This window comes from Trichechus manatus, unplaced genomic scaffold (assembly GCF_000243295.1).
Source record: "Trichechus manatus latirostris isolate Lorelei unplaced genomic scaffold, TriManLat1.0 scaffold00204, whole genome shotgun sequence".
Lineage (NCBI taxonomy): Eukaryota > Metazoa > Chordata > Mammalia > Sirenia > Trichechidae > Trichechus > Trichechus manatus.
Genome location: NW_004444140.1, coordinates 826,728 through 839,882, shown reverse-complemented (window position 1 = coordinate 839,882; position 13,155 = coordinate 826,728). Strand labels below are relative to the sequence as shown.

General features: G+C 37.4%; 1 protein-coding gene across 1 annotated transcript; it reads right to left on the bottom strand.

Annotated features, from left to right (window-relative positions):
• Nucleotides 1–307: 307 nt before the first annotated feature.
• Nucleotides 308–12,090, bottom strand: TAF13 (TATA-box binding protein associated factor 13). Its single transcript, XM_004388041.2, has 4 exons — nt 11,851–12,090; nt 10,882–10,960; nt 3,541–3,638; nt 308–1,409 (listed from the first exon to the last, which is right to left on the bottom strand). The coding sequence occupies exons 1-4, from the start codon at nt 11,875–11,877 to the stop codon at nt 1,239–1,241; spliced, it is 375 nt and encodes a 124-aa protein (XP_004388098.1). The 5' UTR covers nt 11,878–12,090; the 3' UTR covers nt 308–1,238.
• Nucleotides 12,091–13,155: the final 1,065 nt, after the last annotated feature.

Here is a 13,155-nt window from a genome sequence, read left to right as displayed (position 1 = left end):
ACTGAACTGAATTTTCAATTCAGTTGCATTACAAGAATAAGATTAAAAAAAGAACAGCAAGATTAAGCAGCTAGAATTATCACATAATCAGTAATATGCATGATACTCTGCGTAGGGGAGGGGCTGGGAGTTGGGGGAGGGGGAAACTAATAAATCAGTAAGGTTGAAGCATTAATCTGTCTGTCATACTTTATTTCTTAAATCAATAGGTTAAGAAAGTAGAATTTTCCCAATGATTTATAGATGTTTATAAGCGGTGCACAAAATATTCAGTTTCACAAATAGTAACATTCAGTGATCTCTTTAAATGCAATTTCAATCCTTATTTTAAGCTAAGTGCAGTGAACAATTTCACACAATATAGCTAAATACACCCAAAACCTGTGTATCCTGAACTACAAAAGCAGTTTCCATAGCCACACATGGTTTTAGTCAAGTATACATTTCCACAATGAACAAGAACTAACAAATATGTTGATAAAACACTATCCCAAATGCTTATTCTGCTATCAGCTTTTTAAACAATGCCATTCCTGATACTAAAAGCATTTATTTTTAATAGATTTACTCTGATCTGGAAAAATGAGTTCTCCTAAAATTTGACAAATAGTATGTATAAACCCCAAAGGTTTTTAATCAAAAAAGCCTACCAACACTGAAACATTCATGTGAAACTTTCAGTTCCTCAAAAAAATCACTCGTTATCTGAATAGACTATTAAATGATCTTTTAAGACAGATAAACATTCTTACAAAGTCTGTATTTTCCTAAGTCATCTTCTACTTAAGAGAAACGGAAGCCAGTTCCCTATCTTTAACAATCTCTCAGACTACTGATGTCTAGAAACTTAAGAATACATGAAACACATCTCCACTATCATAGGATCAAAGGTGCCATTTAGATTTCACATATTAAATAGCTACAGTACAGCCTACAATAGCACAAAGACACCTAACACATAAATACTACTTCATTATTTAGTCAAAAGTCAGGAAGTAATTTAACTTATATGTGGTCATTAAAACTCAATATGTAATTCAAGTATGTAATATAAAGGCAGGCAATTGCAAGCTCAAATACTAATCTAAGATCAAAGACATGAAAATAAAGGCTGAAAATTTTGTGTTTCTTCATCTTTCATTTACATGGTTAGATATCAGAACCTTACAGTAGAAAATATACAGTTACTACATAGTTTCCCCAGAAGATAATGAAGCTTCAAACAATACATAAATGTGTCAAGATCCATAGTTTGCTTCATCAAATGCTTTTCTAGCTCTTTTCAATTCTTCATTCATAGTAAGCAAGTCTTTAACTCTAGCAAATTTTCTCGGGTCCTTTCGAATCAAGAAGACGATATCTTCAACTTGTACTCGACCTTGTCTTCCAATTGACATTGCCTTGTGAGTCTATCACAAATAAACATATTGAATTCAATTTTTTAAAATCGAATATTTTACTGTTTAATTTGCATTTACATAATCGTTGGTGAGATTGAAGATTTTCTCTTCTAACCACTGTAGTTATTTGTGAACTGTCTTTCTATTCATGTCTTTTGCCTCTTTTCTACTGAAGCATTAACAATGTTTTTCTTAATGCTTTATAGGCATTACATATTAAGAACATTAAAACTATCAAATTTATTAATGTTTCTTTTTTTTGGTTTTTGATATATGTAATTTTTAATTGTTTTCATTTGTATAAAATAATTTTATAATTTTTTTCTTCACAAGTACCCATTTCATTTATGCTTTGAGTCCCCTTCAATCTCAACGGTCAATAAATACTGGTGGATTTTCTTACAATCAAACAAATAAATCTCACCCCTTATCATTATATACTCATCCTGTGCAACAGCATAGGTTTATCACAGCATTATCCGTGAAGACCAAAAAACGGAAACTAAATATTTAGTAATAAAACACTGGGTAAACAAATTTGAGTACATCCATTCAATTAATATTACAAAGTCATTAAATATGTGATAGAGTATTATGCAATGATATGGGGAAAATGTTCTAGACTTACCTCAATGAAAAGGCAGCTTCTAAGACTATCTACGATATGATTCCAATTTTATAGAAAGTTTAAAAAAAATTATAAAATGTAAAATTTTTATTTAAAAAAATGTGCAAAATGACAAAAGGCTATTCATCAAAATATCAGCGTTAGCTATCTTCTAAGTAGAAAGATTACAGATTTTATTTTCTTTCCTGCATTTTTTATACTTTCTAAATTTTATTTAATAGATAGCAATTACTACTGTAAATTTTTTAAACAAAGGTTTTTAAAAAATGTATACTCTCTGACCTAGTAATTTTATTGCTATCATCCTGTACTAAGGAAATAATACAAAATACAGGGTAAAAATTCATAAAAATTAAACACAACCAAACTCAGTAATCTCATCCCTGCAAACAGATCCAAAGGGGAGGAAATTTCATAATTATGGTCATTCAAGAGTAACTGTTCAAAAAAAAATCTTTTAAAAAAAGAGTAACTGTTCAGTTAAAAACAAAATAACCTATAAATAACTTATATAATAGAGAAATGGTTCATTAGAAAACAATAGGAATGAATTTTATGTAGCTACTAGAATAACTGTGATTAGAACATAGAAAATATGTATTGTAAAACCTCAAGTAAAAAGAATGTTTACCATGATCATCACTATGTAAAATGCTATATATCTTTTTTTAAAAAAATACCTATGTTGCTAGGGCAACATCTGTAGTAACTGTTAAATGAGAAACTATTTTGTTCTGTAAGCCTTCATCTTAAGTGAGAATAACAGCACAATTGGAAGAGCATAGTCAATGTCACTGAACTGTGTATGCAGAAATTTTTGAAACGGTGTATCTTTGGCTATGTGTATTTTCACCAAAAAAAAAAAAAAAGGTTGACAATTTAAGGGGTTAATATGTTGGGGGGTTGTTAACCAATGTCATAAAACAACATGTGTACTACGGTTTCATGAGAAACTATTTGTTCTGTAAGCCTTCACCTGAAGTACAATAAAATATAAAAAAATAAAAAAATACCTATGTTGCATGATAGATTATGGGTCATATTTTAAATTTTATTCAAGGATTTTATAATTATGACTTTATAAAACAAAATTCAGGGGGAAGGGGTACAATATATACACACACGTACCAATACACATGTAACCATGCTTAATGATGGGTGGTGCAAATGGTTAACATACTCAGCTACTAACCGAAAGGTTGGAGGTTCAAGCTCACCCAGAGGTGCTTTGAAAGAAAGTCTGGCAATCTACTTCAGAAAAATCAGCCATTAAAAACCCTATGGAACACGGTTCTACTCTGACACACGCAGGGTCACCATGAGTAGGAACTGACTTGATGGCAACTGTTTATTTTTTTTGAAATGATAAATAGTAACCAGTATTCCCACAAAACAGGCACTCAAGTGGATAGCTTATTTCAAAAGGATGCCATTAAGTTTTAGTCCTGTCTAACGTTTAGAATTTCAAATCTATTCTTCAATTCACTAAGACCAATTACAAAAGACTCTTACCATTTCAGTGATGAACTCTATGACAAGGTCTTCAAGAATATCTACTGACTCAGTGTAAGGATTCTGGTCATCTCCAAACCCATACATCATACATCGTACTATGAAAGAACAAATCACTTTTGTTTATTGAACAGATTTAACAATTTTTGTAACAAGACTTTATTCAAGTAAACCAAAATTAAACCAAGTCATAGATGATATTGGCATAAAAACGTATTTACATTGTCTTCACTGTCTCCAAGTATGGATTTTTGTATAAAGAGTTTTAATCACAGTCTTATAACCAGTTGTTTCCTAACTAACCTCTATGAGTTGGAATTGATTCAATGGCAACGGGTTTGGTGACTGGTTTTTTAACTTCCAACATGGAGCACTGGTGACACAGTGGTTAAGAGTTCCGCTGCTAACCAAAACGTCAGCAGTTCGAATCCACCAGCCACTCCTTGGAAACCCTGTGAGGACAGTTCTCTGTCCTATAGGGTCACTATGAGTCAGAATTGACTCAACAGCAAGGGTTTTTTTTTTTTAACCTCCAACAAGGTATTTTCAATAGCCTCATATGCATGTGAAAGCTGGACAATAAATAAGGAAGACCAAAGAAGAAAATGACATATTTGAATTGTGGTGTTGGCAACGAACATTGAATACACCATAGAGTGCCAGAAGAACAAGTCTGTTTTGGAGGATGTACAGCCACAATGTTCCTTAGAAGCGAGGATGGTGAGACTGTCTCCCTTAGTTTGAGCAGGCTATCAGGAGGGACCAATTCCTGGAGGACATCATACTTGGTAAGGTAGAGGGTCAGCAAAAAACAGGAAGACCCTCAACAAGATGGACTGACACAGTGGCTGCAACAGTGGGCTCAAACATATCTACTATGGTGAAGATGGTGCAGGACTGGGCAACATTTCATTCTGTTATATGTACGGTTGCTATGAATAGGATCTAACTCGACGGTAGCAAACAACAACAACCTCTAACAAAACTCCTCTTTCCTCCCAGCATCCCCAGAATACCTTTAAGTAGGAGACTATGTGACTGAACAGGCAGGACAGCAATGGTTTACCCTTTATGGGAGTGTTTTCTGTGTCTTGTATCTGTGTGGGGGGAGGGGGGCAGTTGGGCACTGGATACTATCATAGGGGAAACGACATGAAAGTGCTCCAGTTACATTCTTACAGGAAGAAACAGGGTAGTCAAAAGGAGAAAGCAGATAGCTTACTTCAAAGACTCTTGACATTTCCGGGGGGTTGTTAACCACTCATAGGGCAATACGTGTACTGTTTAATGAGAAACTATTTGTTCTGTAAACCTTCATCTAAGGTACAAAAAAAAATAATTACCTATGTGAGACCAAATTGACAACAGTAACTCAAAAGGTTTGATGGGAAGCCTAGGGGGCAGTGAATTGAAGATAATGGTGATGGAATACTTTGGAAAAAGATAGTGAGAATAGCAGCACAATGGAAGAATGTAATCAATGTCACTGAATTGGACATGTAGAAATTTTTGAAATGGTGTTAACTTTGGCTATGCATATTTTCACCAGAAAAAAAAAAAAAGGTCCTCCAAGGTTGAGAAGGGAGAGTGCTGACATGTCATGGGGTCGTTCACCAATGTCATAAAACAATATGTGTACTGACTGTTTAATGAGAAATCATTTTTTCTATAAACCTCCATCTAAAGTAGAATAAAAAAAATTAAAAAAGAAAAAAAGAATCTTGACATTTCATTTCCTAGATCAATGCAACTGCTAACAAGGCCCTTTCAGGCCTCATCTGAAGGAACCACAGACAATGCAGAAGAGAAAAAAAGTCTAATATAGAGTAATAAAAATAACTGCTACTACTTACGTGTTGTTGGGTGCCATCGAGTTCACTCCAACTCATAGCGACCACATGTGACAGAGCAGAACTGCCCCATAGGGTTTTCTTGGCTGTAATATTTATGGAAGCAGATCACCAGGTCTTTCTTCCATGCAGCCACTGGGTGGATATGAACCACCAACCCTTCAGTTAGCAGCACAGCGCTTAACCATTGTAGCACCTTACTACTTATACAGCCTTTACAATATATGCCGGGTACTGTTTTAAGCCCTCTACATATATAATTCATTTAATTCTTTGAGGCAGGTACTATTACTATCCCCATTTTATAAATGAGAAAATTAAGGCAGAGGGTTAAGTGAGTTACCCAAGGTCACACCACTGGTAAATGATGGAACCTAAATTTGAACCCAGCTGGTCTGGCTCCACAGCCTATACTCCTACCCACAGCAGTCCTAAGCTTCTTGATAGTTTAGATCCAGTATGGATTCTTATCCTACAGTCCATAACTCCCAGTTTGTCCATGAACAGTCTTTGAGAAGTCCTTGAACCCTCCTGAAACTGTACACAAAAATTTTATACATTATCTGTATATGTGTATTTTTCTAGAAAGAAGAATCATAACTTTTAACAGATTCTCAAAGGGGTTTGTAAATCAAAAAATGTTAAGAAGCTGTCATAATATTGGAAACGTTTATTATCTTGATCTGAGTGCTTGTTACAAGTACATATATGTGCATACATAAAATTCATCAAGCTGTTCACTCAAGACTTGTATAATTTATTGTATGTAAGCTTTACATTAAAAAAAATAAAAAAGGGAAAGGGAAGAAGCCCCGAATAAGTAAAGCACTACTGAAGAAGAAAAATAAAGTTGGAGGACTCACACTAGCTGACTTCAGAACCTACTATACAGCTATGGTAGTCAAAACAGCCTGGTACTGGTACAAAGACAGACCTTTGACCAATGGAACACAACCGAGAACCCAGATGTAAATCCATCCACCTATGGTCACCTGATCTTCGACAAAGGCCCAAAGTCCATCAAATGGGGAGCAGACAGTCTTTTTAACAAACGGTGCTGGAAAAACTGGATATCCATCTGCAAAAAAATGAAATAGGACCCATACCTCATGGCATATACAAAAACTAAGTCAAAATGGATCAAAGACCTAAACATAAAGCCCAAAACTATAAACTTCATAGAAGAAAAAACAGGACCAACGCCACAGGCCTTAATACACTGCATTAACAGGATACAAACCATAATCATCAACACACAAACCCCAGAAGATAAGCTTGATAACTGGGATCTTTTAAAAATCAAACACTATGTCCTTCAAAAGACTTCACCAAAAGAGTAAAAAGAGAAGCTATAGACTGGGAAAAAATTTTTGGACAGTACAAGTCAGACAAAGGTCTAATATCCATAATCTATAAGAAAACCCAACACCTCTACAACAAAAAGACAAATAATCCTATTAAAAAATGGGCAAAGGAAATGAACAGACACTTCACCAAAGACATTCAAGCAGCCAACAGACACATGAGGAAATGCTGGTGCTCACTAGCCATTAGACAAATGCAAATTAACACCACAATGAGATACCATCTCACCCCTGGCATTACTGGCAGGAATCAAAAACACTGGAAATAACAAATGTTGGAGGGGCGGCGGGGAGATTGTAACTCTTATGCATTGCTGGTGGGAATGCAAAATGATACAACCATTTTGGAAAATGATATGGCGCTTCCTTAGAAAGCTAGAAATAGACATACCATAGATCCAGCAATCCCACTCCCAGTAATATATCCTAGAGAAATAAGAGTCGTCACTCGAATAGACATATGCACACCTATGTTCATGGCAGCATTGTTCACAATAGCAAAAAGATGGAAACAACCTAGATGCCCATCAACAGATGAATGGATAAACAAACTATAGTACTTATACATAATGGAGTACTACGCAACGAGAAAAAACAATGATGAATCTGTGAAGCATCTCACAACAGGGATGAAACTGGAGGATATTATGCTGAGCGAAATAAGTCAATCACAAAAGGACAAATATTGTATGAGACCTCTATTGTAAAAACCCATGAAAAAGTTTACACACAAAAAGTAACAATCTTTGTTGGTTACCAGGGATGGGAGGGATGGGGGGGAAAATACTAAATAGGCAATAGGTAAGCGGTACCTTTGGTGAAGGGGAAACCAGCATAACTTGCACAAGCAAAGGTCATGGAAGCCCCATAGACACATCCAAACTACCTGAGGGACTGAATTGCTGGGTGGAGGGCGGTGGGGACCATGGTCTCGGGGAACATCTAGCTCAGTTGGCATAACACAGTTTATAAAGACAATGTTCTACATTCTACCTTGGTGAGTAGCGTCTAGGGTCTTAAAAGCCTGTGAGCAGCCATCTAAGATACTCCACTGGTCTCATCCCTTCGGGAGCAAGGGAGAATGAAGAGAACAAGATACAAGGAAAGATTAGTCCAAAGGACTAATGGACCACAGCTACCAAGGCCTCCACCAGACTGAGTCCAGTACAGCTAGATGGTGCCTGGCTACCACCGACCGCTCTGACCAGGATCACAACACAGGGTTCTGGACAGAGCTGGAGAAGGATGTAGAACAAAATTCTAACACACACACACAAAAAGACCACATTTACTGGCCTAAAGGAGACTGGAGAAACCCCGAGAATATGGCCCCCAGACACCCTTTCAGCTCAGTGGTAAAGTCACTTCCGAGGTTCACCATTCAGCCAGGGACTGGACAGCCTCATAAAACAAAACTGGACTAATGAGGCACAGCAGTCCAGGGACAAGGGCTAGAAGGCAGATGGGGACAGGAAAGCTGGTGACAGGGAAAGGTGGTGAGTGAGGACAGTGTTGATGTGTAGTGAGGTTGTTAACCACTGTCATAGGGCAACATGTGTACTAACTGTTTAGTGAGAAATATTTTATTCTGTAAATCTTCATCTAAAGTGAGAATAGCAGCACAACTGGAAGAGCCTAGTCGATGTCACTGAACTGTGCATGTAGAAATTTTTGAAATGGTGTATCTTTGGCTATGTATATTTTCACCAGGAAAAAAAAAAAGGAGGTCGAGAAGGGAGAGGGTTGACATGTCATGGGGTTGGTTGTTAACCAATGTCATAAAACAGTATGTGTACTACTGTTTAATGAGAAACTATTTGTTCTGTAAACCTTCACCTGAAGTACAATAAAAAAATAAAAAATAAATTAGAAAAAAAAAAGGAAGGAACTCCTAGAAACTATCTAAAGAAAGGAATAAGTACATTAAGAATAACTCCTATTTAGGAGAGGCAAAACTGGTAGAAATGAAAACAGAAGTAGACCAACTGTAGGAAAAGAAAAGGGATGACTTAGAAGCCAGTCTGAGATAGAGAAGAATCCCTAGGGTTTTCATTGGCAAGGGCCTTTGGAAGCTACAGGAGGGAGAAGAGAAACACAGAGGCAATATTTCTGTCTTTTTTGGACTCTGAATTTTTTTTGGTCCACCCTTCCTTTTTTTGACATAATTTAAAACTTACAGAAATGTTTCAAGAACAGTACAGAGTTCCCATATATACAGCTATTCTCTATGTCCAGCTTCCCCTTATGTTAATATCTTTCATAACCATACACCTTTGAAAAACTAAGAAATTAACCTTGGTATAATACAAGTACTAAGAGCCCTGGTGGCACAGTGGTTAAAATGCTCAGCTACTAACTAAAAGGTTGGTGGTTCAAACACATCAGCCACTCTGTGGGAAAAAGATGTGGCAGTTTGTTTACATAAAGATTATAGCCTTGGAAACCCTATGGGGTGGTTTTACTCTGTCCTACAGAGTTGCTATTAATCACCTCAACAGAAGTGGGTATAATACAAGCACAGAACTTACTCAGATGATATTAATTTTTTCACTAATGTCCTTTTTATGTTCCAGGATCCAACCCAGGACCCCACACTGCATTCAGTTGTCACGCCTCCTTCATTTCCCCCCATCTATGACAGTTCCTCAGTTTCTCCTTATCTTTCATGATCTTGACACTTAAGGAAGAATATTGGGTTTGTCTGATGCTTCCTCATGATTAGATTGCGGTTATGCATCACTGCTGAGGATATTTGCCTTTCTCCATGCATCATATCAGGGGGTACAGAATGTCAATATATATTACTGGTGATGTTAACTTTGATTAAATGGTTAAAGTGGTGTCTGCCAGGATTCGTCCCTGTAAATTTACTATTTTTCCTTAAATATTTTGAGAGATTATTTTCTTGCTCTCATTTTGATGGGTAGAATTCACTAGTAGGGAAATAGGTTTCCCTGGAAAAGGCTAACTTGTATTAGATAAGAAATATGTAAACTATATCTGGTTAAAGGTTCTGTAAAGGCATAAACAAATTCCAGTGAATGCTTTGAAACATTTCATGTTATATTAAAAATTTTTTTAAAAGAGGGTTTAGGAAAACAGGTCTTGATCAGTAAGATATATGAAGACTCAGGTAAGACAAAAAGGCTATGAAGATTCCCAAATTCTTGTCATCACAAAAATATCTGAAGTGGAACAAAGGTCTCTGCTAGGAACCAATTGTGCAAGCATCACTCCAGGATGCTCTGTTTTGGGGACCCCTTTCTTATACTGACATAATAGTAATTAAAACCACATACAAATGGCATAAATAGCATTACAGACGGATAAGGAGTGGCCAAGTAAGCTCTGCTTTAGGGGAGGAATTGAGATACACAGAAGGATTTATGTAGCTTTTAAAAAAAAAAAAGGCATACTGACCCTGTTATTTCAACAGTATTTGGGAACTGCTCATGTCTGACTCATCATAAACACATCAGATATTCATAAATCTGTGTTGCCTCATCTGTCAATGCTCACGGTCATAGCTATATTTAAACGACCCTGGAATGGGAGATGGAGAACACATTCTCATGGTGCCTTTGGACAAGGGGTCGGTCTGGATGATCAGTAGTCACAGCAGCTCTCCTTTCCTCTTGCTTCTGCCAAAAAGGGTCAAACCTGTCTACTGAGTGAGTAGGATAGAGGACTGATACATTTTACCTCTGCAGCATTGTAATGCCTCACAATGTTCACCCACCCTCCTGCCTTGTCTACTACCTCAGTCCAAATCCCCAACTTTGTTCCTACTCTCAAGCACATGTCCCAGGATTCATTATTGCCTGTGACTTACAGTCAAAGGAGTTCTTGCTCCTACTGCTGCAAAACGGAAGGCCAGGAAAAACAATAGAGATGTTGAATCAAAACACTAAGTCACATTTCCTCACTTAAATAAATAAATAAATATAAAAATTGGGGTTAGGACCATTACTATCTACAATTCAAAAGTTAAACAGAATTTTATAGGCAAGTCTGAAAATATTTTTCCTACAAGGAAACATATTCAGAACAACAAACCTACATTGATGAATGGATGTGTCCAAAAGTTTGAATCATCTGTAATAAAAACATTGTCAAATACAACTTACATTCTTTAGAAAAAAGTCTCTTTCTTTTGCCCTGTCCACCTTCCACACCTCCTCCAATTTCTTCATTTTCTTCCTCAAACTAGAAGTTAAAATGTATATATTGAAATGTCAAAGATTGCATTGCATATTTTTAATTATTACCTTTTTTTTTTTCCATTATCAACACTGATATCAGACCAGAAAGCCTAATGCAAGCAGCAATAAATCATGAAACCTTAGCATTGAAAGGGCCTTAAAGACTATCTAGTCCAACTTCTGACTCACGAGGAATGCTTTCTACATTGTTCCTAACAAATAATTCTACTGGCTCTCCTGACAAGTTCCAATGACTCTAAGTTGTTTTTTTTAAAAAAAAAAAAAAAAAACAAACCCCACTAAGTTGACCTACTGGTACACAGTATTACTGTTACAAGAGTTGTATTGAATCAAAGTCTACCTCACTGTAGTAACCAAAACTAACATTTACTAAGCATAGTGCTAGGAGCTTTACTTAAGTAAGCCTTAACCCCATTTTACAAGGAAACCGAAGCTCAGGGTTAAATAACTTGCCCACAGAGAATAGAAATTTTGAAATCCAAGTTCCCTGATATCGGTCCATTATTTTCCCACTACTTTACATTAAGTATACAGTTCTGTTATGTTAGTAGTTGAGTCGCTGGTTCATAATGAGCTCTAACAAATATTGGCTTTGAACTCTGATGAGTCTCTAGACGTTTCAATGGGTGTCCGGAAGATATGAACCTTCGTACTCTTCCTTCACGTCTTGCCCCACGTACTAAAATGACGACTCCTAAGGGCTCCCTTTTTTTGTTTAAAGGGAGAGGCAGGCAAGGCGCGAGGTCCCCGAACTTTCCTGGCAGAATTCACTAAGCGCAACAGAGTCGATTCTGAACTCGGCCTCGAGGGCCGCCGCTACCGAGCCTGAAGAAGTGAGGAAAAGAGAAGGTTGGGACAGAGGCGGTCACTCACGGTGGGGTCTTCTTCTTCATCGGCCATTCCATCGGTCCGCCAACCACTCGCTCTAAATGGGTTTCACTACTTCCATCTCCTCACTTCCTGTGACGTCAGGCGCGGGCGGGGGCGGAGCCTAGTCCGGCACCGCCTAGATTGAGGAGTGTCTGCTCTTCCGCCTGGCGGCCGAACTGGGACAATTCCTAAAGAAAGAGAGGCGAGCTCTGTCATCCCGAAGGAGGAATTAAAAAATAGCAGAGAGAAGGAAGTCATGTCTAGGTGGTGTGTATTTCGTTGTCAACCTAAATTTGCTTCTACGTGTCGGATTACCGCTTTCCTGATTCAGTGCTGCGAAGCTTTTGGGTCATTGAGGGACTAACTAGCGGTCCTTGAACTGATCGAAACCAAAAACAAAAACCAAACCTGTTGCCTTGGGGTCTATTCGGACCCATAGCGACCCTAGAGGATAAGAATAGAACTGCCCCATAGGTTTTCCAAGGAGCCCCTGGTGGATTTGAACTGCCGACCAAATTTTGGTTAGCCGCGTTAGCTCTTAACCACTATGCCAAACAAAGCATAATAACCAACCAATTTCGAGGTACTTGCATTCCTAGAAAATTCGGTGTGCATTAAAAGTGTAGGGAAACATTTTTGTATTTATGTTAGCAAAGCTAAGTTCTAGGCTCAGATCATTATAGATCTTTTTCCCTCACGTGAGTGTCCAGTAGGACGTTCAGAAATCGTGTGTATTATGGAACAATTTTTCGTTTGGCATCATCTATAGCACTGCAGGACATCTCATATCCCTAGCTCTAGCCCTCTAATGCTCTTGGTTTTCCTAATCATTGTTATGTCCAAAAAAAGCCAAAACCTATTGCCCATTGCTGTGGACTCACAGCGACCCCATAGGACAGAGTAGAACTGCCCCATAGGGTTTCCAAGGCTGTAACCTGTAAGTCCAAGAAAACCAAGAGCATTAGAGGGCTAGAGCTAGGGATATGAGGTGTCCTGCAGTGCTATAGATGATGCCAAACGAAAAATTGTTCCATAATACACACGATTTCTGAACGTCCTACTGGACACTCACGTGAGGGAAAAAGATCTATAATTATCTGAGCCTAGAACTTAGCTTTGCTAACATAAATACAAAAATGTTTCCCTACACTTTTAATGCACACCGAATTTTCTAGGAATGCAAGTACCTCGAAATTGGTTGGTTATTATACTTTGTTTTATTTGGAACTTACCAAGAGTTGTGGACTATTTCAGGAAATAATGTCACCCACAGGCCCTCACTTGTAATAAATTTGAGTAGCCAATACT